General features: G+C 38.4%; 1 protein-coding gene across 14 annotated transcripts in view; it reads right to left on the reverse strand.

Moving 5' to 3' along the window:
* Window positions 1-998: 998 nt before the first annotated feature.
* heph (polypyrimidine tract-binding protein 1 heph) overlaps window positions 999-26,532 on the reverse strand; it is a 1,355,684-nt gene continuing 1,330,150 nt past the window's right edge. For all 14 annotated transcript variants that reach the window (XM_067137384.2, XM_067137387.2, XM_067137377.2 and 11 more), the window contains one exon: window positions 999-4,514. In XM_067137384.2, the coding sequence (XP_066993485.1) occupies window positions 4,446-4,514 (69 nt within the window). In that variant the 3' untranslated portion in view covers window positions 999-4,445. The remainder of the gene's footprint in view (window positions 4,515-26,532) is intronic.

The raw sequence follows: 26,532 nt of genomic DNA on the forward strand, positions 1-26,532 counted from the left end.
CATAACCCTACCTCCAAAAATAACTTTGTAAATTTGTTAGGTACTACAAGAGAAAAATAATGTTCATTATACACAATTAAAAAAGGCTACTTAGCAATATGGTCCTGCTATGAAATACTAGCAATGAGAATTCACTTTAGTTACAAGAAATATTCATTCTGAGATGGGATGCCATTGATAAAACCATTCAGTTTACAAATTCATTACACACGATAAATATTCTGTAAATATGTATATATTACTGTATATTCAATAGAGCACCAAAATTTTAAGAAAAGAACAGCACTGTGAATGCTGCATTTTAAAAGAGCATCCCATCTCTGACACTATTCTGAAGACAGATCCACATGCCCACCTTCTAGGTAGCAGAAGAACACACAGTTCTACAATTCAGTTAATACCCAATTAGCCTCTGTTTAATTTAACAGAACACAAGAAACTAACTTGGCACAAGATTTAATTGACCATTTTACCATTCACTACCCACACAATGTAAGCATGGAACAGTAGCAGTAAAAAAATAAGATCCCCTTCTCTGTAGGGCACCTTCTATGGAACTGCACCTTAACAATTATATCACAATTGTTAGACAAGTCAGTGTTTCCAAGAGACTCGGTAACACGGGACTTACTGTGGTTCCATCTTCACTTCTAAGAGGATATGAATACAGAACTGTGAGTACAATACTGTTAAAGAGACATTAAATAGCAAACTGTTGGTAGTTTAAATACTATCTTATGCTTTGATCCCACTTATACATGAGGCACAATTCCCTATATATGATACTCTTGCTGACTTATATTACACAGATACCTACTGTGAACTGATATCATATCGAAACGTGCTGGACTTGTTTAGGGCTTTCACCCCAAAAGTGCTACTTCTGAGGTTTTAAATACATCTCTTATGTAAGTATCAACAAAGTAAGAATATCACTACCTCAAGCTCATTTAAAAGGAAGCTTATCAAAACAAAATTACATATTGAATAGTAGAGTGTAGAGTAGAGTGTCTTTATTCAATACTCAACATAAAAGGAATAATAAACCCTTTAACCAAACTGGAAGAAAAGAACAGATCATTCAACGTCACTAATATAAGATGAAAAGGGAATATAGTCAAATACAATGAAGAAATAATAATCTACTTTCTACTAGCAAGAGAGAAAACTAAACCGACTGAAAATAAGTAATAAGATTCAAAACAACAGATCTAGAGCAATGAAAGGCTGTTGGAAGAATTATATCCAAATAATTTAATTCTATCAAGATTACTAAAATCATTAAATAATACCTGTAGAAAGAAGGAAAGTAACTGAAATTACACACCATTACTCAATATGGAAGTTTCATATAGTTGGTCCAGCAAAGGTACGATCACATGTGATCGTTATCAATTCTTAACTGACAGTTTCTCAGAATATACAAAAATAATAAAGGTTTTTGTGATATGTTGTACACAATGCAAAATTAAAATATTAGCTCATTCTTATCAATGTCCCAGCACTTCTGTCCCACAACCGCTGTCAACCTTCGCCCCATCAGAGTGTCCGGCAATGTACAAAGAAAATCTCGTGTTTTGAAAAGACCACATTTAAAATACATTTATAATCTACCTGAAAAACAATACTAGTAACTAAGGAAAATAATTCAAAACACGAGATTCTGCTGTATATTGTGATTGTCAACTATGTTTTTAAATATATATTTATAAATGTTTAGAAATATACCACTGTAAAAATGGAACAAAAAGGAAATTAATGAATTGGTCAATAGCCAACCCTGTTCCTTTCCTTCATTTTAGTTTACTTGAGAATTATAATATTAATTATTTGTAATATATAATAAACTCATGTTAAAGCTATGACAACAATACTGCTTCAAATATATAATATACTGATTACTTTCTTTTATAGCAATTTGAAGATACATGTTTTGACAAAGAGGGATACACACACATTAAGATATGCAGGGGGGTTGGGGGGAGTAGGAAATAAGCTAGCTACAGTAGTTCACACACAAAGAAGAATGAGAGGTGCTTGCTAAAGATTAGGGGTAGCCTACAGCAATGCTAACTTTCCCCATTTGCTAAGCAAAATTTACCATCTAGTTATCAAATAAAAAATAGATCTCAGAACTTGTTTTGTATAGACATACGCATATATAAGAAAAATCCTACCACAGTATATATATATTTAATAATACTTAAGAAACCACGTTTCCTAAAAATAAAGTTGATTGTGCATTTCAACTAACCTTCCTATACAGAATTTCATCCCCCCTCTCCAAGAAGAAGTAATACTATACTGTAATATCTAACTGATAAAGAAGATACAGAAGAGGGGGACCATTACAGCAATACTAAGGCTACTCAGTACAACATTAACTAAACACATTAAAAAGGAAGGAAAATATAACTAAGAAAACTAATTTCTTTTGCACCCCGAATAAAAAAAAAAAAAAAAATATATATATATATGGACTGGCCCATCACTGATACCCATCCAAAATCTTAACAAGAAAGAACAGCCTGATCTGTTCTGTGCTACAAGCTCCTTATTCTGGCTAATAAGAGCTAAGACAAATTCTATCCGTCAAGAGTATAAAACAAGATCCTTCTTCCCACGAGACCAACACAATATTTTGGAATGGTTTCACACTGATACTACAATAAAGAAATAATGGCCATTACTTCTGGTAGTGTTGCGGTGAGGCCAGCACCGGCCAGAATCAAGCAATACCAATACTATTAAAATGGCCATATCTCTCACATACATTAACCCAACAATTACCATTTTCTCTCTCTCTCCCATTCATAGACTACATATTATTTCCACTGTTTGTATCTTTCATTAAATTATTTTAATATTCCTAAATACACAACATGAAAGGTAACTTTATTTTAATATTTTCATCTTTTTATATAATCAAATGTTCTATATAGGATTGAACAAATGCAAAAATATATATCCAAAAAACAGGGTTTGATAAATTGGATGTGGGAGCTTCACGAAGCCAAATATGCATGAATATATATATGAACCTCTAAATATTTTATGATTTCCTTTTTGTTTCCAAAAATAGCACATAAAAAACATGTTTGTGTTTTGTGTATGTGTGTAATATGTATGGGTACTGGTTTCCCTATCAAAAAAGGCAAATACATTTCATAATAAGAAATCTCTGGTTTCTATCCCCAAAGTGATTCAACAAAGATTAGTTTCCACATCATCTACGAATCTCTTTAAACTGGATTTTAACTCAGATATAGAAAAAGGGGAATTAGTACTATAGTCTACTATAAATATGCAAGAAAAAAATTATAATTTTTTTCTTTTTACACATTTTTGTTAATTTCTGAATATTCACAAAGGTGAACTCTAGACACAGATGAGGGAAGAGAAATCACACTAACATTGCAATGATACTGTTTTAGATTTAATAACGAGATAAGGGGTAGAAAGAAATCGATATGTGTCAATTATTCTGGAATTCTTTCCCACCTCAGATGCCCAGCTATGGTGGACAGTGCCTGATGTCCCATCTGTGCGCTCGCTTTCTTCCTGAGCTTTGGTCCGCAGTGCCATAGTATCTCATCACATACAACTCAGTCAATAGCAGTTTTCATGGAGTGAAACACAAACACAGCTTTCAGTTAGTTAAAGAAAGTAAATAACACTGTGTACTTTTGTCAAAGTAATAAAAATAACCATTATGAAGAATTTGTGAAGCCCACCTTTTCTCTTCACCATTATATACCTTCAGAGAAGCACTCAAGAATAGCAAAACACAAGCATAGTTTGGAATATTTCCTCAATAGGAATTAAATTGCCTTGGTTCATCATTTACACTTGTTTTCAGAGAAAATCTTGAACATGTTCCAATAAGGGCCAGACTGCAGCATTAAAACATGTAACTACTGCAGTCTGTTCAATAAGGTATTGAGGGGAAAATAATACGGATACACACATGTACTTAAAATTAAAACAAAGTTTTATAAAGAAATTTTCATTTTAAAATAATATGTTAAAATGAGAAGAGAAAATATAGTTCATCAAACTGTCAAGAGCGAAACAAACAGCCATCTTCAAGCACATTGCTCTCTTATAGTTGTCTTCCTGCAGCACTCTTCAATAATCCTGATGAGATTTGTCACACATTTAGGTTCTGTTTCTTTGCACTATGCAAAGGACTTGTTTTACCTCTCATACAAAATGCGAAGCCCTTAATCTGAATTCTCTCTCTTTCTCTCTCAAAATTTGACAGCAAACTAAATATTCTGTCAAGTTTTCTGTACCTATTACCTTCCTGCTAATGTTTATGGATTTCTGCAATGTACTTAATTCATTACTAGTCCATCCCTGATAGATATGCAATACCATTAATGAACAGGATCAAGCACGCGCGCAATAATAAAATAATCATGATGTTTCTTTCCACAGGCCTATTAGATGCTGGACTTCGAGAATGACACTCGCAAGTGATTTGACTCGCTCAGCTGGTAATTGTGCATTTTCTGGAATAACAAAAGAAAAATAATTAAAACAGCATTGAAGAGGAATCAGTAAATGCATAACTCAGCTACAATAGCATAAACATTCTGCACACAAGGGATTTATAATCCTTCAAAACAGAACTGTGTAATATGAAAATAGATCTACTGTAAAAACAATCTGCAGTACTCATTAATACAATATTTATGCTTCTATATGCTGTACAAGGGTGCCATGAGTCTTTTTTTTTTTTTTTTTTTTTTGCCATTTGCTTTACGTCGCACCGACACAGATATGTCTTATGCCGACGATGGGATAGGAAAGGCCTAGGAAGTGGAAGGAAGCGGCCGTGGCCTTAATTAAGGTACAGCCCCGGCATTTGCCTGGTGTGAAAATGGGACATCATGGAAAACCATCTTCAGGGCTGCTGACAGTGGGGCTCGAACCCACTATCTCCCGATTATTGGATACTGGCTGCACTTAAGCGACTGGAGCTATCCAGCTCGGTGCCACGAGTCTAAAGGCGGGTCTCCACTGATTAACATTTAACAACAACATGTTAAATGTTAAATAATGTTTCATTTAACATTGTGTCCACACTTAATTAACATGTTAAACTTGACTTCCTTTGTTTATATACAGGTAGTTCATCATATCAATTTGTGGTAATACATTTAGGTGGTGTCTAGTATTTTCAAACAAGGACAATGGACTCACATGAAGATGAATTGGCCTTTGTTATTGCCACTGTTGCTTCTTGTTATGATTTAGAAATGCAGTTTTATTAGGCACATTTCCTCCCCTCATCCTGCTCACTGCTTCAAAAGCAAACCACTTTGAAGTACCAACTTCGTTCGCTCCCGCCCTCGACCTCCGACCTTTCTAAACCTTTTGCAATTCTCAACTGTACTGGGAGCGGAGGGACGCTAGTTTCTTTTTCGATACACTCATGGGAACAATTATAGATAATTTCGAGTTCCTGGAAACTGTCAGCTTTCTTCGCTTTATCTCTGTATTCGTTTGATGAGACATCCCACAAACAAGACCTTTCAATTATATCGCTAATTAAGGCCAGAGTAATCTCCTTGCTGCACTCCATTTCTGACTTTAAATTTTAGTATAGTGCAGAGAGAATGACACACGTGGGCATATTGTATTTGTAGCTTATAACAAAGAGAATGAGTGTTGCGGAGTGTTGTAACTATAATCCTACTTCACGAGAAGCATGTTGTTTGCATTGTTTATGCTATCTGTTGGCATGGAAACAGCAGAGAAGTTGCCGAAGCTGTGCAGACGTCTCCAAACAACAAATTGACTTGACATGTTTTCCACTTGGAGCGGAAAACATGCCAACATGTTAAAAGTGTTAACCTCAACATTCTGAGTTAACATGCAAAGTAAACTGGAAGACACAATCACAATATACATGTCAATTGTAACATGTTGGTGTTAAATGTTAATCAGTGGAGACCAGCCTTAAGGATGGGTTCGTTGCATGCAACCAACTTTATCATCTCTTTTCACCAATTCCATTATTTCACTATAGCCTACATTCACTGGAAAAAAATAATAATATTTAGGTGTTTGTCTTTCTCTTTCCTAACCTCCACACTTCCTTCTAAAACTAGGTCAAAGTCCTAGATGTCTCAAGATGGATCACATCCCTTTCCCGCTTTCTTTCTTTTTTTTTTTTAGTAAAACTCTTCAAAAAAAAAAAAAAAACTTCTGATCAACTTGTTTCAGTATCTGACTCTTCATATATGAATCGATCTACTCAATGTTCATTAAACCTTCTCCTACAACATGTAAAGGGCTTAAAATCTCATTTTCTGCACTGGGTTTAAAGTGGAGAAACGTAAATAAACAACAAAGACAAATTACAGATGTGCAAATTATAGAGGATGCCAAAAGTTTTATTAAATTCTATATTTTAGAGGCATTTACATATAGGATCTTCAGAGACATATATATGGTTCAATCATTTCATCAAGTATCAGAAAGGAACTTTATAGCGGTGGTAGCAGTGTCAAAAATAAAGGAAATATCAGTGCATCTTCATCAGTATCGTGGAAGACTAGTATACAAAACTTAATGCATACAGTTATTCTGATTCCCGTAAAGGCATTCAAAACTTAATCAACTTATTTTAAAATTAATTATTGCTGTATACACTGCAGTACTAGATGTTCAGTGACTCTACAAACCATTCTTATGACACTGTACTTTGCACTTACATGGAATAGTGTAAAGATTTGTTTGGTTGATTGTCACTGCACTTGATCACCATATATTGTAATTTCAATGACTGACTTATGTCCGAGACAAAGAGAGTAGTTTTATAGTGTAGCATTACGAAACATCATGTTAAAAAGGCAATAGCATGAGAACCTTCTAAAGAAAAGTGTGATGTCATGCTCCCAACAACTTTAGTCTAAACAGGATTAACCCAAATGCACTAGTAAGTGGACTGGTACGTGATCCATCTTCCGGGCTAAATGTCCATAAGAGTACTAGTCTGCCGCACTGTAAGACCTCATATAATAATGTGTGTGAGACATGCTGGCTGCAGGTGAAAGCATTCACAGTTGAAATTCTAATCTAGATACCTCATAACTGTTCTAATGAACTTGACTGTTTGTATTCTGGTATTCTTGCTCTCTCTCTCTGTTGTTAGTTTTCCGAAGTGAATTGATGTACTGTAATTAACGATCAGTCGATCGATGTTCGTTGTGAAGACTACTTCGAAGAAATGCGTGCGAGCGGGAAAAGTTCAGCAAAAAAAAAAAAAATCTAAGTTTTCTAGATATTTTAGGTTCTGATTTAACAGAGATAGTACGAGGGAAGTTCCTTCTGACTCTGTGCATGTATTATCACACGATTCATCCGATAGTGAAAGCGATGTTAGTAAAGAGAATGAGCAGCGTATTGAGTTGAACTAGATGGATGACCAGAATTTTCCAGTTTTTCCTAACTTTTCAGGAACAATTGGAGTGAACCCTAGCAATGGTATTTGTGAAAATATAAGTTTTTATATTCAGGCAGTACTTAAATCACACTATAGTGTAATACACTGTACACAAAGCCAATAGGTATGCTAATGCTGAACTAGACTTTTCACAAACAAACGTGCATGTAATATGCGTGAATATTGCTCTTTTGCACTCTAATCAGATTAGTACAGAAGCCTACAATTCACACAGCTACTGGTGCACAGACGTAAATATTGACAAGCCAAGTTTTAGAACAGTCATGCCTTGTCTCTTGTTCCCCGAACTGAGTAAATATTTACATTTGATGAACAATGATACTGCCAATAAATACGATCCACTTAGATAGTTACATCCTGTAGTGGAAATGATTGAAATTAGGGCACTGTAAGCACCTGGAAGGAATATTTGTTTAGATGAATCACTGATGAAATGCAGAGACCATTTGCATTTGATTCAGTATAATACATCAAAGCAAGCACGGTTTGGAGTAAAACTATATAAATTTTCAGATTCAAAGAATGGTTACATACAGAAAATTTTTGGTCCCGATACAGTGGATGATATGCCAGTAAGCAGAAAAGTAGTTATTGACAGCAGTCTACTGGATCAGGCTGGGGTACTGTTAATTTATTGATAATTTTTCTTCTTCTTCAGATCTGTAGCACTTTCTACATAGTAATGGGACAAATGTAAGTGGAAAAGTCAGATGCAACAGGAAAAACATACCCAAAGAACCAAGTACAATACAGCTCCAGAAAAGTGAAGTGACTATAACAATAACATTGGTCCAATCAATGAGGACAACAAGAAGGATGTTAATGTGCTTGCTACAATACATGGACTAGACTTCGCTGATACTGGAAACACTGACAGGAAGACTGGAGTCATACAATTCCTACCCATAGCAACTGTAGCCTATAACGCCAACATGGCAGGTGTAGTTTTAGATCAGCTTCTCAGAGAGTTTCATGCCATGCATACAACTCACAAGGTTTACAAAAAGAAATTATTTTACCTTCTAGACATGAAACTTTTGACCTCTCATATTCTGCATCAAATTGTGAATGAGACATTGGACAGAACATTCAACATTTTCAAACAGAGACTGGCAGAAGAAATGATTAAATGTTCACTGCAAGATGAGGTTGTCAAAAGGTGTTCTGTCACCCATGGAGAGCTACCTTCCAGACAACCCGGACACCATTTCCCCTTCAAAATTGAACCTATTGCTGCAAAGGGTTCGAAAACAAATGATGAGGAGTATCACTTGCCTGAAGTACCAGAAGAGGAACGATACCACCTGACAGTGTGATCAGCACAAATTTCCACTTTTCCATTTTGTCTGGAAAATTTCCAGCCATACTACATACTGAAGAACTTCTAAGGTAAGGTCTGTGGAAAATTAAAGATTTTATACAATTTTCTTCATGTTTTAGTTCTACTTATTGTTCAGATAGTGTAACTTTGCTATATTTTATTAGCACAGCATTGCATACACCATCACACAAATCAGTCTCCCTAAATTGACTTTCTCATCATAAAACCACAATTACAGCAGCATAACACTAAATCAAGAAGGACTGTTAGTATGCCAGTTGCCAGCCAGTATGGTTAGCATACACCAAAGCAATATCTTCAAAACGTGGAATTATACTGGAAGTATTGAAATCCAGACGGAGTAGCCAAACGTGTACAAAGCTCTGAATTATTAAAAATATGATGAATCACATGTAGAAGTAACCTCACCAGACAAAAAGTTTGTCAACCCTGGAGCAGCATAATTTAATACCAAGAAACTCCGCCTCTGGACTTGATAACCGCCTGGGTTCGGTTAGGAAGAGAGTCCACAAGGTTGTGCAGGTACATCACATCCAGGTCATGCCACTCCTGAGATCACGTAATTCCACCAAATTGTGGGGATGCTGATATTGGCATTTTACTCGCTGTTCCAAAATGTCCCACAGATTTTCAATGGGGCTCAAGTCAGGTGATTTTGCAGGCCAGTTGAGATGTAATAGTGGGGATTGTTCATAACACCAGTCACACATGCGTCCAGGCCGATGAACTTTGCTGTTGTCACCTTGAAAAATCGGAGTATCAATAGCATACTCATGATGCAGGTGTTGACAGAAAGGCAACACCTGATCATCCAGAATGTTTAAATAAACATGCTGATTCATGTTAGTGGTCATCTCAGTGAACTGGCCCAATCCATGATATGAAAAACACCCAAAAAAACATCACAGACCCACTTCCAGTTTGAACATGACCTTGCACACATACAGGATGAAATGCTTCATTTGGCCTTTGGTGCACTCGGCAATGTGCGTCATTGGAGTACAGGCAAAAATTTGATTCGTCAGACCATGTTACATTCTGCCAATCAGCTACTGTCCATGTTCAATGGATTCAAGCTCACTGAAGACGTGCAGCTTTATGTGCCTGTGTGAGCAATGGCTGCTTGCGAGGTGACTTGACTCCAAATGTTCACAATATTCTCTTCATTCACTGACTGCAGCAATTCCTGTCGGGTTTGGAAGCAATTTTGATTCACAAGCCGTGAAATGCATCTCTGGTCCCGCTCGGTCAGGTTTTTTTCCAACCACAATTCTGATGTCGTGTTTCACGGTCATGTGTAGTACACCACTACTTGTACATACGTTGAACAGTACATTGCGAAACACCAACAAATCCAGCAACTTCATGCACCGTATAGCCATGGGCATGGCCAAACAAGATTGCCCCCTTTTGTCACTCTGTCATATCCTTACATCTACTCATGTTGACGTACACTGTCCGCTTGAAACATCAATGTCTCACTGAGCGCTACTGGCTTATGCTCGCATAGAGACAGTACACATGCGGTTGAGCATGGGACTCATTTGCTGCGCCATCTGTACAGTATTAACGATCCATCTGTGCGTGCACACTAGGGTGACTGATTTTTTGTCCGGTGAGCTTATGAAGAGTATAATGCTATGTTGTTTACTTCATAAATAGAGAACTGTGTTATCCAACAAGGCTGTTAGAGTGGAAAGTGTCTGACAGAGAGATTGATAGTTGCCATGTTCGAAATAAGGGAATCGTATCGTGGTATCCACAGAAAAACTGGCCATGGCCGTAATAGAGGAAGTTCTACACTGGACCCAAAATTATTCCAGTAATTTTACTCCTAGGGTGGCGTGCACCAACCAAGAGTAAGTTCTTCTTCCATAGTACAGTAATCTTGAAGTCAGCATTCGGCGACTTCCATACATGAGTACGGTAAATTACTTCTGAAGTACCTTTCAGACACGCCTGGACTAAATTACTACAACAGTAAAATGTTGAAGAGCACCGTCTTGTAGTATATTACTAAAGAAGTAAATAACACACGAATATAGGTTAGAATTTACTCTCACGTCGTGCATGGAGTAAGCTAGGTTTAGACTTGTTGACCAATTATAATATCATGTCGTATACGAGAGGAAGATGTTTCAAAAGTGTTTATGGATTACTTAGATTACATGGATGATCTTGACGCAGAAAACAACGGGAAATATAATAGGGCGTACAGTGAGTAAAAAGCGAGAGCCGTATGATGTGCACATGGATAGAGTTTAAGAGACATTAGGTCTTAGGAAGGAATCCTTTACTTTCCTTCTAAATCTACTTGGAGATCACTTGCAGCTGAATACCTGTCTTAATTGTGTTGTATCTCTCAAATTACAGTTGTTGTGTGCCCTACGAGTGTTTCATACCGGAACATTTCAGTTAGTTGCCGGTGATCTAATTAACGTTTACCGCACGACTGCTGGCTGTATCTTTCATTGAGTGGTTTAAGCACTAGCGAGGTTAAGAGGGAGGTACGCCTGAAAATGATGATGATGATGATTGTAAAATAAAAGGAAAGTTTTCAAGTTGGCAGGTTCACACACATCGTGGGTGTAATTAACTGCATGTATATTCCCATTTATTGTCCTCCCGGTGAAAACTGTGAACTTTTCAGGAATCGGAAGGGGTATTATTATTATTTTTACAATTTGCTTAATGTCGCACCGACACAGATAGGTTTTATGGCGACAATAGGGTAGGGTAGACCTACGAGTGGGAAGGAAGCGGCCGTGGCTTTAATTAAGGTACAGACCCAGTATTTGCCTGCTGTGAAAATGTGAAACAATTTTGCTGTGGATGTAGGTGATCTGTATGAAGAAACCACCATCAGTTTTAATTTTTCCCACTTTCCATGGCTTTATGCTTTTTTTAATTTTTTTATTTTAAGACCTTCCACAGAATTTTAACTTGCTCTTCACTGCGCTTTCCATCATTAGAAGCACTCTGGAAGAATTCTTCTATCATGGCTTTCCAAGAATTTCTTTTCTTATCCAGCATCTTTATGTTGTGTTTCTTACACTCTATATCCTTTGCATAGATCTTCATTATCTCCAACAAGCATTTATCTTCTTCGCTTACTTCCCTCTCCCATTTGCTATCACACATAACCTTATCTACTTAGATTTCTTTAAAGAAAACACGCAAACACAACTACATGCACGAGTAACAAATGTTACTTCTATAGTAGCAACTAAAAGAGTATATTGTACTTCAACTCTCAGACATTACCTCCGGAGTAAATAACTCCCGTAGTAATTTACTTCTGGAGTATGGGCTTCTTTAGTAAACACTACTTCTGGAGTAATTTACTCCAAGATGGTGCGTGCCACCCCTAGTGTAGGTTCACACAGATTAAGATTGCCACAGGTAGCCTACCAAACAGTGTGGAGGCTGATACATGGGCAACTGCAGCAGCGATACAATTGGTTCTAAAGGCAGTGACACCTATAAATTGTAAACATATTCCTTGAAACAGGCTTGTGCTCTCTGATCCACTTACGATGTATTCTCAAACTTGCCAGCAACAACAGCAAACCCAAAGAGCGGATATTCAGATTAGGTGAACTATTCAATCTGTTTTCACGCATAATATTTTTTAGATACATCTTTATTCAACGAAGTACTGAAAAGGAACATTCTGTAGTGCTTGTAGAAAAAACAGGCAACGTGCAGAGGATTCCTAGCAACTTGTTCAGATTGGGAAATGCACGCTGTTTCCAAATATTTAGAAGCACTATCTGCAATATCTCTTCCTTTCAAAATCTCAAGTGCCATAGTTGAGATTCAGCTTGAAGTGTGACTTTACTGCAGTGACCAGGATATTCCTAGCAAAATGTAACCCAACAATGGTATGTGTGTGTGAAAAATGAGGAAATGTTTACTAAACCAGGGAACTGAGTTCCTGTATTAGTGGTGCTTTTTTGTAAACTACAGTTTCATTAAAAGTGAAGACACTTGATAGTGTTTGTTGTCTGCAAAAATTGACTATTAGTTTGAAAGAATAAAGCACCAACCAGGTGGAGGAGCAAAAGACTCTTTAGCCCCTCCTGTGGTGCACCACTAGCTGCAATGTCTGCAAGGATGTAACAGTGTACAGCTGCTCAAAGTAATCATAATTCAAACTGAAACATGGTGCACCAAATAGCAACAAAAGTGATGGGAAACATTTAATTTTGCTGTTATTATTTCTTACATATAAGGTGATGATGGAGGTCCTAGATGAGAAAACAAAATATCACATAATTTATGAAACAATTTTTACCTAAATTTATGACACATGAAAATCCAATCTGTTGCTATATAAAGGCTAGCGCTGACACTGATGCAAAATTATTTGATACGATAATCAGTTATGTGGGGAACAACACAGAAAGGAATGTTAATGTAGTCGGTGCTCTCAATTTACCAAATGTTAACTGGGAAAGGAATGCAAAAGCCAGAAAACACGACCAACAAAGGGTGAATAAGTCAAATGGGAAGGACGGCGGCGGCGACAGTTACTCGTTTCCCAGTTTACAGATTTCCTGGCTAATAGCTCACTTCAATTCACAGCAGTTTGTGTTTAAACTTCCGGTGACTGCACAGGCCAATTCTTGCGTAGAACGTATGTCCACACATCGCACAGCTGAGGGAACGGGAGATCTTGGCTGGGTTTGGCGAAGTTTGTGTTCCTGTCGCTTAATATCTTCATATCTGCGGTGTTCTTGTTCGAAGTGTTGAACTGAGGCATAGACACTTTGCTGCCAAAGTAAACGGTCCTTGGCAAGTGTTTCCCAGATTTGTGGGTTTATTTCTGCCATCTTTAAGGTCTTTGGTCTTTGAAACCTTTCATGGGGGCACCCCGTGGTCTTGAACCAGAGCTAACCATAGAGGATCTGGTGCAGTAGTCTGGTGTCATCCATACCGCGCACATGTCCTGCCCATCTCAGGCGATGGCCAACGACCAATGCTTCCAAACTCTTAGCACATGCTTTCACGAGAACTTCAACAATAGAGACGTAGTTTTCCCACTTGATGTTCATGATTGAGCGTAGTTTTTGCTGGTGAAAGCACTCCAGCTTTTTCATGTCTCGGTGGTATATAAAGTCCACATGTCGCAGCCATAGAGAAGTGTAGAGATGACTACAGCCTGGTACACCATTAGTTTTGTGCGAATTGGAAGGTTTTTATTCCTGAAGACTCTGTGTGATAGTCGGCCAAAGGCCACATGGGCAGCATGGAATTTGTTTTCCACATTCTGTTAATTTTTTTTTTTTTGTTTGTTTTTTTAAGTCGCACCGACACAGATAGGTCTTATGGCGACGATGGGATAGGATAGGCCTAGGAATGGGAAGGAAGCGGCTGTGGCCTTAATGTACAGCCTGGTGTGAAAATGGGAAACCAGGGAAAACCATCTTCAGGGCTGCCGACAGTGGGGTTCAAACCCACTATCTCCCGATTACTGGATACTGGCCGCACTTAAGCGACTGCAGCTATCGAGCTCGGTCCCATCCTGTTCCGAAGTACAGCTCTTTGACAAGATACTCCCAAGTTAAGTGAAGTGGTCTACTTGTTCTAGTTTGGTGTTTGAGATGGTAATGCTTGTAATGTTTGTCCCTGGTGCAGGCTGAGCAAGTACCTTGGTTTTTTTGGCGTTGATGGTGAGGCCTAAAAGGTCATATGCATCCTTAAAACTGTTGACCGACTGTTACAGTTCCTCAGGTGTCAGAGCCGGTGATGCGGTATCATCAGCATACTGCATTTCAGTTACTCTAGTAACACTGGTATGTCTTCGCGAGTTAAGTGTGGCCAAGTCGAAGAGGCCACCATCAAAGCAGTATTTAATCTCTATGCCGGGGTTGTCTGTTGTTTCATAAAGCATGGCCGCCAGATACAAGACAAACAGGGTTGGAGCAAGTACGCAACCCTGTTCCAATCCATGTGTGATTGGGAATGGGTTGGAGAAGTTGTATTGATGGAGAATCTGTCCAGTCATACCATCAGGCCCACAAAATGCTCAGGACAGCCGAAGCATCTCAGAACTATCCACACAGCGAGTCTCAGAACACTATCGAAGGCCTTTTCCAGGTCATAAAACACAAAATAGAGAGGCTTCTGTTGTTCTCTGCATTCCTCTTGCAATTGCCTTGCACAAAAGATCATGTACCTCTGGAGGCTCGGAAACCACATTGAGACTCTGGTAGAGCACTCTCGAAGATGACTTGCAGGCTTGCAAGAAGTTTACCACAATGGATAGCAGAGAAATGCCACGATAGTTGTCACATATACTACAGTCACCTTTCTTGAAAACAGTAATATTGGCATTTTTGAGATCGCCAGGTACGTTTTGGGTTTCCCAAATTGAGAGGATGAGAGTAAAGAGCCTTGTTTTCAAGGGTAAGCCTTAGTTCCAAAGGGATGTTTTCTGGTCCAGGTGCTTTCCTAGGTTTCAGCCTAACAAGTGCCACACAGAATTCCTGATAAGTTGGTGGCATCGCCATCCATAGTTGAGGGGGGAGTTGTGGCACATCCTGTAGAAAGTCATCGGCAGCAGTGGAGCTTCGGTTAAAAAGAGTGGAGAAATGTTCCTTCCAGTGTTCAACAATGTCTCTAACATCGTTAAGAGTGTTAGCACCATCAACTGTTTTCAGAGTTCCAATTGAAGAGCGAGATGGACTGTAGATCTCTTTTATTCCTGCGTAGAAGTTCTGCAAGTCTCTGAAATCAAATAGTCTTTGGAGTTCTAGAGATTTCACCTGCCACCAGTTGTTCTTCATTTTTCTTATTTGAGTCGACATTTCTGTTCCTGATCTTGAAACATTTTTAATACATGGCTTTGACCATATATACTTCTGCTCTGCCTACCTTCTTCTTTTTATCAATGCATCCCAGACCAGTTGCCGTAGTACACTCTTGCATGCCTGTTCAATATCTACAAATGTCATCACTAAATCCTTCCTGAACTCCTATCTTTTCTCCATTATGCTTCTTAATGCAAAAATTAGATCAAAAGTTGATCTATCTATTCTACATCCATATTGTTCTTCTTCCATTTCCTTTTCTACGTTCACCCTCAGGCTTCCCTCTAATATCCTCTCAAAGATCTTTGCTACACGTGAAATGAGGGTGATTCCCCTATAGTTGTTATATTCTTTATCATTACCCTTCTTGAATATTGGGGTTATCAGACCCTTCTTCCAATCTCCTGGTACTTGTTTTCCCTTTAATATTACTCAAAATAACCTATATATCCAATATAACCCTATTGGTCCTGCTGCCTTCTCATCCACACGTGATGCTTTGCCACTTTTCATTTTTATAGTTCCTTTATTTCCAACACTGTTATATCTTCAGTTCTGTTTTCTTCCACCATTTCTTCTTCATGTTCCTCCTGTTCCTCAAGTTCTTTGAATGTGATGTTAAGTAATTTAGCACAATCCTTGTCTCATCACTGAGAAATATCCTCTTTTTATGTCAAAATTTGTCCTGTATCTGGCCTTATAAATTTTCTATCTTCTCCTGTTTACTTTGCTCTTAACACATTGACGACGGGCCCTGAACGGAGGCTGCTACCCCATGTAGACCGGATAGTACAAGCCTCCAAGAAAGAAATTACACTGCTGCACTCAAACTACTTTAAATCAAAAATTATTTAAGATATTGATCTCAAACTTGGAACATGTACTCATTACACTGCTTAATAGACTGTACGATGTGATACCTTTCAAAGCAATACCATTTGTCGCTCCTTTCAATAGACTTTCTAAGCACTGTGTAGTTAGTATGAATGCCCTGCTTGTGCCAGGAGTTCTCTTTACAGTTACTCTCCAATTAGTGTTAGCTGATAATCATTAGAAATATCTAATTCGCTGTCACTCGGTACCTATTATAACCGGTCTGTACATAATTAATCACAATCATCGGTAGCCGTCGGCAACTCATTACGCCATGCCATGTTGACATCCACACCAGAACTCCACGGAATAGTTCTACATATTCGACCTTATTTTGTTAAATACATGAGATTTAAAGAAAGAAAGAAAGATGCAGCGATAATTTATATTATTCCATGACTACACCGTTTGGAACTCCCAATCTCGCCTACAATTTCATTAATAATCAAGGTATTACGAGGTGCATAAAAGCGAGAATTCTCGTAGCCTGGCAACTACTGACGGCTGTCACCGATCGTCAGCTGAGAAACTACGAGAATTATCTGGACTCATCTCCCATGTGGAACATCAGACAATGAATCTGCATACAAATGTTGAAATATTTTGTCATCACATAGGGCACGTTGCCATGGGTGTGCCATCTTGTACAATGACTCTCAGCGTGTAAGAACACCCATGTATATACGAAGTTTCCATGACTACAAAGACTGTATAATTAAAAAATTACATCGAGATTCAAATCTATGGTCCCTTCACTCCATAACATGATTGAAAGTAGTTAAAATTATAGCCAAAAGATAGCACAACAAGCTACAAACGATGCCCATAGGTAAAAGGGGAGATCTCTGGGGCCCATCAACAACCACTGACCGCAGCGCTACGGAGATCTCTGGGGCCGCTCGTCAACGTGTTAACCAACCCATACAACACTTTCTTACTTCCGCAGCAAGTTCCCCACCAACAACTGCAATGCCGCGAGCCCCTGCATACGCAGTGTTCATGCTCATATGCGGCGCTCAGTAATGTTGGTAACCGCTCGCTCTTAATCGGGCGTGAGAATGTTGTGACATACGCCTCTCGTGTGGTCCTGCCGGCCTCGGCAGCGGAAAAAGTGGAGATGTGCCGGTGGATGGTGAAGGGACCCATTCCCAATGGAAGGCCCACTGGCAGGGTGAGAGCCCATGTTCGGCATCCTAAAAACTTTTAGTTGGCAGCCACTCTGTCGGCGAACGGAGCAAAGCAAGTCTGTGTCCCGCAGGCCGCACTCGTCGGCGACGGGCTACGACGTTCGGTTTCAGCTCTCGAGCTAGCCAGCTCCCTGGTTGATCCTATCACTATTCATATGCTTGCCTCAAAGATTAAGCCACGCATGTTTCAGTGCAAATCAAATTAAGGTGAAACCACGAATGGCTCATTAAATCAGTTATGGTTCCTTAGATCAAACCACTTTACTTGGATAACTGTGGTAATTCTAGAGCTAATACATGCAAACAGAGTCCCGACCAGAAGTGGAAAGGACGCTTTTATTAGATCAAAATCAATCGGTCAACTCGTCCGGGCTGTTTGCCTTGGTGACTCTGAATAACTTTGGGATGATCCCATGCTCCTCGATCTGGCGACGCATCTTTCAAATGTCTGTCTTATCATGTGTCGATGGTAGGTGCTGCGCCTACCATGGTTGTAACGGGTAACGGGGAATCTGGTTTGATTCCGGAGAGGGATGTAAAAGTTTCAAACAAATTTCTCATTCTGTATAGTTTCATATAGTCACAGAAAAACAACGTTTTTTCATAGCACAACCATTAAATTAACCAACTCATGACAAATTCCAGGATTATCAGACAAATCGATTTCATCGTGTCCCTGCAGTGCGAGTTCAAATTTTTCACAAAACCTAAAGCAGTCAATCAGTTTACTGAGTACAGTCGAACCTCGATAATTCAAAATCGGTTAATTCAAAATCCCGCCTAATTCGAAGCAGCTATCGTTTCCGGAAACATGAGATACAGTTTTGCATGTTATTTAAATTGTTTAATTCGAAATACGGAGAATCATAATTCTAAGTACAATGTCGGCCCCATTGCCGAAATTCAGACTTTTAATTTGAAACTGACTTTACATTTTTGAACAATAGTACCCATGTTACAGAGCAATATCAACTCGAAATGTATCAACGTCATAATAGAACGCGTGTTCCGGAACATGGAGTGGTAGCTTTCTGCACTTACATTCACTTCAGTGGGTCTACAGTGCGCTTCATGATTCTTAAATTGAATGAAATCTGAATTCTTTTGTATTCAACCTTTTAAGGAACGCCGTAACATCATGCAACAGGCAGTGTGCGAAAAAACAGAACCCGCGAACACTGGCGATGCCGACAGTTGACGAAAAAACGTGGCTCATATAATAAATTCGTAGGCACCGAACAATACTGTCATTGCCGATGAAACTGCATTGCTTTATTTTAATGCAAGCCCAAATGGTCTTATGGTTTTAAAGGAGAAAGTGCCAGCCGGAGAATCGTACAAGGCTGGGGGATGGGGGTGATTGTAGTGCGTTGCAATGCACATGGAAGCGAGAAACTATATCCCCTCATCATAAGAAAGTTCGATAAGCCACAATGTTTGAAGGGCGTCGGGCACTTTTCAAGCCAGTACAAAGCATCTAAAAATGCAAACAGTACAGAATTTCAAAAAATAATACATTTGCACAGGGGAACAACATAATTTATCCTCATCTTTGAATTGTGCAATTTTTTTCTTTCGTTGCGTGAGGTTATGTTTGTCAGTGATTTATCCAAGTACATTATTTGAACACTGTAAATGCACCTTGTTGGATACATTTCGGAAATAGTTTTTTCCATGGCACTTGAAAGGTTTAAACTATGAATACTTTGTGACGCAGCAAGTGTTTACATTTCTGAAGTACGAGAAAGTGCCAGCGCGGGAAATCGTACAAGGATAGAGTCACAGGAAAGTTTAATTTTAAGGGCATCGGGTACTTTCTGTGTAAATACAAGGCATCTAAAATGCATACAGTATAGTAATTCAATGAATAAAGCACTTGCACATGGGAGCCAGCATAGATTTCTCCTTGGCTTTGAATCATGCTTTTTTTGTTCTTTCGTTGCGTGGGGTTATGTTTGCCAGTGAGATATCCAAGTGCATTATTTGAATACTGTAAATGCACCTTCTTGGATACATTTTGGAAATAATTCTTTTCTTTTATGGCATTTGAAAGGTATAAACTGTGAATCAATGTTAACTGCATGCAGTAATGGGCCTTAAAATATTTTGTAACGCGGCAAGGGTTGGTACTTCTGAATTGCGAATTGGTGGTTAATTCAAAATCACGTAATTCGAAGTAAATAGGTTTTACCATGGCTGTTTTATTTTGAATCTATACACACTGTCTAACTGGCACCTGATCAACACGAGATCACCAGAATTTATAGCCAAACACGTGTAGCAAAAGAACGCACTGCTTACCTCTCATACACACTCTCATGTGCGATTGAATTTTCTGATATTGCCAGCTTTATTTTGCAAGGATTCTTAAGCGCTCTAATATTTAAATCAGGTTTCAGAGGTCCTAGCCTATTCAGTTCTAATCTACTATCATCATCATCATCATCATCATGCACAGGTAAAGAAATTATGAGGATATCACAATCACCACAAGTGGTTCAAAACCACAACCGCACCAGTAAATTAACAAACAGTACTTTCAAAGCTTAATAGTGTACAGAACAATCACCACGAAGCATGAACATGAATATAGATTATAACCAAACAGTATAACTCCCGACCAGGAACACCCCACTCATTCAAGTCTTCGGCACGAAAACGAACTCGCTCACTGCTGCCAACCCTCACAAAATGTGGGATACACACCAGGGGTCCATGTTACTTCACCTTTGCAACTTGAATAAAAATTCCTGGTCTCAAATGTTACATTTCATTATAATTCTTCATTAATTTTTCATTTTCAAATATAAATAACAGGGCAAACAAAGTCATCAATTATTATTTAATTTTATTACACACAACAATGGAGATTTGACTGGCGCATGCTCGTAGAGGGGTTGCTGAGGACACGTTTACTGTTACGGACTCTGCCTCTTCTTGCACCCTTGATCCCTATGAAACAGTCCACCAGTGTGCTTTCACCTTACATCTCACCCCCTCAACCATACTACATCCTCGGATGGAAACTCGAGAGTCCAGAACACCGTATCTTCAACCTGAAAACACTTGCCAGTGAACTGCGTGCTAAAAGTCACTCACCTAAGTTTGATATGGTTTATTGATGAGAATTTACAGTTTTATGATGAAATGTAATTTTCTTAGCATTATTCGAGTCCAACTTCTAACTTCAAATATTGAGGAAAATAATAAAAAAACCTTTTTGTTCTCTAGGGAGGACATCATCCAGCAGCCCTTAAGGGCCAGCTGCTACTAATAAATTATTCGTTTTGTGTTCTTTACGCTTGACTAATTAAAAAAATATCACTATGTAGCATTAATCTATGTAGATTTTAAAAATATCACATAAGTACAGTAAAAGTCCGCTATAACGAGTACCACATATAACGAGAACCCCGCTATAACGCCAATTTGTTTCTGTCCCTTCAAAATTTCTATATTAAACTGTGTATTATCCTTCGGTTACAGCGAGAGCCCTATCACTGACTCATCCGTTATTATGAGCGCTTAAGCACGCGTGATTTTTCCCGTTACAAATATTTATACACCCCCAGCGATTATGTTGCATGTGATCGATTGATGACCTTCGGTATCGTTTCCTCGCTATTTCCACTAGTGAGTTCTCTCGTCTACATTCGAAGGTGATGTCGGGGTCAATTAGTAACACTCTCGACTGCTGTTCTGTAAAGAAAATTCGAAATGAAAAAGGACATTTTCGTAACAAATGCGTAAATAACGTGTCTGATAACAGTTGTTAACTCATTGAAAATAAAGGCTGACTAAACGATAGCTTAATTTTAATGCTGAATACGGCAATTTTAAGTAAGAATGGAATAACCTCGAGACATGGCAGAGTGTATAATTGGTTTCAGAGGTTACTTTATATTTTCTCGCATCTGGTTAAATTACGGAAAGGCTATTATCATGTAAATTTATAGCAAGAAGGTTGTAATTTTTCTACTGGCGCTTGAAGCGTGTTTTCATCATACGTATAGTATGGTTAGATTAGGATAGGTGATGCTGTTTGAATAAGAAAACTCAAACGTTTGCCACAAAGTGGGATCAATCATCTTTGGTACGATATAGTTTTCTCATTATGTGCATTTGCGAGCTCACTCGTTGAAATTCAAAGGCGATGTTGGAGTCTATTAGTAATACCCGTCGACTGTTGTAATCTAAAGAAAATTCGAAATGAAAGAGGATAACAAGTTTTCGTAATTATGCGTAAATATCGTGGCCGATAGCAGTTGTTAACTCGTTAAAAATAAAGGCCGAAGTTAAGTAAGAATGTGATACACCTCAAGATATGACAGAGTACATAACTGATTTCAGAGGATAGTTCATATTTTCTCACGTCTAGTTACATTTCGGAAAGGTTATTCACATGTAATTTTTTTAGCGAGTAGGTTATCATTTCTCTACATGCATTACAAATATGTTTTCATGATACATATACGGTTAGGTTAGGCAACGCCGTTTGAAAAAGAAATCTGAAATGTTTGCCACAGAAGCCTATGAGTGATACCGTATTTCTCTGAATCAAAGAAGACGTTTTCTTTTCTCAGAATTTCATGCGAAAAAAAATCAAGAGTTGTCTTGCATTCCCGGCCTAACAGTAACGAATACCCCTGGCAACTGCTGTGGTAACCACGCTGCTTCTTTTCACTCTTGCGCGCACATGTATAGGCCTATATACACAAAACTCATTGACAATAAACGACCGCCTCTTTATTATACATCGCTAGCTGTGACAATCGATTGTACAGTGCTTGTGTGTAAAGTCACTGGATCTTGGGGAATAGTGAAGAGAGAAAGAGTTCTATTAGCCTCCACAAAAACGTTTCTCAAATCTGCAGAATGGCATCAAAATATGCGAGCTTTTGAATTCTTAGAAAGGCCACGGCTTATCAGTGGCAGAGTTATAACGCGTCTACTGTACCTGACGCTTAGTGAAATTAAGTTCTATAGACAGCAGGAACATTTTCGTGATGGATAGTCATTTTGTAAAGATACGCGGAACAAGTATTGCCGGCAAATTAACAACGGGTTCTCGTCGGTATGATGATGCCAATTTTAAGTTAATGGTTATTAAACATTCGGAAATGTACAATTGTCCATAGGCCTAACTAAAGCCAATATCTGATGTTAGCGTGAAGACAAAGATAGCTTCAAAAATGCGTACTGTACAAAAAATGCGACAAGGACGCTTTAAAGAAGTCGAAGATGAAATTGTGAGGTATGTGCACAAAAAAATCAAGGGCAGAATGGTCATACCATGACACATTAAAATCTTTCCTTGACTTTCAACGTTCGCGATTAGGCCTATACATCGCTAGCCGCTGAAGTTGCCGAACCCGGCAAGAAAGACGTGCGCGTAGTGGTTGCTGGTTATATCTGACGCCGAGTAAAGTAACAGTTTTATAGGCAGCAAGAATATTTTCCTGATGGATCGTCGTATTGTAGAGACGCATGGAATAGGTATTGCCGGCAAATTTTCTACGGGTTCTCTTCGGTATTACGATGCCAATTTTAAGTTAATGGTCATTAAACCCGCATAAATAAAGAATAATTGTTCAGCCGCAAAAAAAAATACGAAATAAGGCATTCATATGATTTTACAAAGCACTGTTTGAGCCTGATTTACATTTTTGAAGGAAAAAGTGGGGTTCGTCTTGGATTCGGAGAAATACGGTACTATAATTCTTTTCAGAATGAAATTAAACTCACACTTTCACGAAAAAACAAACAAACAAGTAAGCCGTAGTATGGATACCATCCGCGGAAACGCAAGTTTTGAACAAACTGATTGCCTTTTCATACCGATTTTAATATGCATGAGGTTTCCTCCGACTTTCATACAAAAATCGGGTATAACGACAATCCGCTATAGCGAGTAAATTTGTCGCTGTTATGAATTCTCGCTATAACGGACTTCTACTGTATCTTGATGTATGTCAGTTTAACATATGACGCATATACCTAAGAACAGTATTTGTGGCATATGCTATAGTGTATAAACGACAGGTACTGGAAATATGAGAATGGTTACCTAGTTTTACTTCCTCTTATAACAAAAATCATCACTACCACCACTACTGGAAATATATATTAGCATACCCCATGAAGAACATCCATGCACTAAGTGTTTTATGATTAGGAAATGAAGAGCAAAATTATTCCTATTTAGGTAGTACATTTTCCTGGAAAAGTCAATTTTGCCTGTTTGAAGGTGCAAGCTACGTTTGCTGAACTTACAACCTCGTTCCATCCTAGCAATGTTTTGTTCAACTACGTATTTCATGCCAACCACCATCGGATGTTTATCTGACAAACTTTTTAAATCTACTGACTTGGTGCTGCAACAATGAGTTAAATTACCTTGCTCGTGAAGGGCCTACATCAAGTGGCCTATAGCATAAAACAGGTTTTGGTAAATAAACAGGTTTTTGTGAAAATTTTGACCGTGTGACTTGTTAAAGAAAGCTGACCATACTGTAAATTGTCCTCAGTTACATTAGGGGGGGGGGGGGGGGGGGAAGGCTTTTTGAAGTTATGGAACCTATAAGAGTTGCCTTTATGATATTATGCTGTAATTGTTTAACTATAAGAGTCATCCCTTTGCAGACACCTTTAGAGAGTAGTATTTCTTTTCGTGACACAGTTAATTATCACCATTCTTCATTTTCAGTTTCTGTGGGAGAATGCCAGTAGACTGGTATGTTCCGCACGTGTCGATACACCAAAATTATTTCAAAGCTCATGCTGCTTCAAACATCTGGCAGCACTGGAAAAACATGAACTTTTCATTCTTACAGGCAGGTTTCAACAGAAATCCCTACCCAGCAGGATTACTTTATCACCAAAATGTTCAACACATTTGGTTAGATCCTTGTGAAGTCTGTCTACTGCTCAGAGTGTATGCAGATGTGTCACTGGACCTGCATCTCAACAATTTTGTATACGAGAGGGCTTCTGTTTCAAATGTGTTTGGCTTTATGTTACAGACAGAATTAGCATTCAGAAGCAATGGCATTTTGTAAGAGACTGAGTGGTTCTTCCTCCAAATAAAAGTGTAGCTGCTATTCCAGACACTCTACAGAAGCAGCTTTATCCCCTTTTCATCTGAATGTGCGCAGCAATGTGGGTTAAACAATAAGGTGTTACCAATAAAGCTGGGCCATATTAAAACGAAACATTTCTGTTTTAATGTACGTGTTTGGTTTTCACATACTGCATCAAGGACGGCATCAACAGCCATTTGTTGTCCTTCATTAAGCTTCTATTGTACGGTATAAAAGAGATGCACTTCTAAGATTGGTCACCAGCAGCTTTACACCTGGTAAATTAAGTATTTTCAGATGTCATCCATAAGAATTACAAAGCTTGTGGATTTCTGCACATGACCACCTTCTTCAGAATATCCATGTACAATCGTGATCACAAGAATTCCAAGTGGCAAAGGAAACAGGAAATGTTTGGGCGAAGATTTTGGCCAACCCTAAGGATGAAGGAGAAGTAACCAAGGCTACGTCACATGTGTTCGTCATCCAGGAGGTGTGGCTTGCCATGATGCACAGTCAGAGGCTACTCCCAACCCCATTTTTTCAGGAAATGATTAAGTTGTTTCTATGGTTAAACATCCTGGCTATACTAGATTTTCCTAATCAAGGAAAACAATTAATTAACCGTAATTTAATTGTGATGAAGTGTGCACGATGTAATCCCACCTCAATATATGGCATTTAATTGTCTGATCAGCGCTGACAATAACTTCATAGGAAAGGTTTTCCAAACGCCCTTGCGTCTGATAATCATAATTATTTAATGCTGGGTTATTCTTACTTTGGTTTTTGAGGATAACAATTATTATTATTATTATTATTATTATTATTATTATTATTATTAGTAGCAGTCATTCTTACGGTGGTTGAGCGGAATGCCATTTGATAATGAAGTCGTAGTCGAGACCTCGCACACAAGAATTACAAAGAAAGTGGAGAATTTGACACTCAATGAGTTGACATACACATTACGCCTGTTGCCTTGAAGGAGGCGTGTGGTTCCTCCCTTCATTGTCGAGCCAATGGGACGTCTGGGCAGGCGGGGAAGCAAGTACCCTCCCCTCCACGTATTACGTTCATGCTTTGTCACACACACCACCCCCCGCCTCATTTGTTAACACGTCTAATGGTCGTGACCAAAGAGAGTGTGTGTAACCAGGTACTGGGTGGTTCTGAGAGCTGTACAGATTTCTTGCCTGAAATGAATATTTTTGGACACGAGATACTCAAGATTTCGAGTGTACAAAATCTTCACATACTGCGTCTCTAGTCTGGTCCCTAAATTTGGGAATGTTTTCTGGTTTTTAAAACTCACAGATTACACCAAATAAGTTTGTAACTAATGTAACATACACCTGTGAGTTGCTTCAAAGCTGCTCTATTATTTATTGTTGAGATATCTGCAATGGTAATATCTCGTTAAGTTGCTTCTCTGATACGATGAATTAATTCGGTTCTCCACATTACTGTGAAGGCAATAACAAATCAACAAATTAAAATTTTTGTCTCATATTAACCCATTCACATCACATGACTAGCTGTGGTCACACGTAGTGTTTTGGCAAATGAATCAAATTAAGAGTTCAGCTCACAATGATGCAGTGCCTCGTTTATCTTCGTATATTAGATCTCTTTGCAATATAATTTCTAACAATACACACTAAGGAACTAGAGTCATGTACTGTTGTTAAACAATACTGTCTGTATTTCTGTGTGACACTGGAATTATTGAACATCGGTATTGAGCAATAATGCAGTA

Source organism: Anabrus simplex, chromosome 1, assembly GCF_040414725.1.
Source record: "Anabrus simplex isolate iqAnaSimp1 chromosome 1, ASM4041472v1, whole genome shotgun sequence".
Lineage (NCBI taxonomy): Eukaryota > Metazoa > Arthropoda > Insecta > Orthoptera > Tettigoniidae > Anabrus > Anabrus simplex.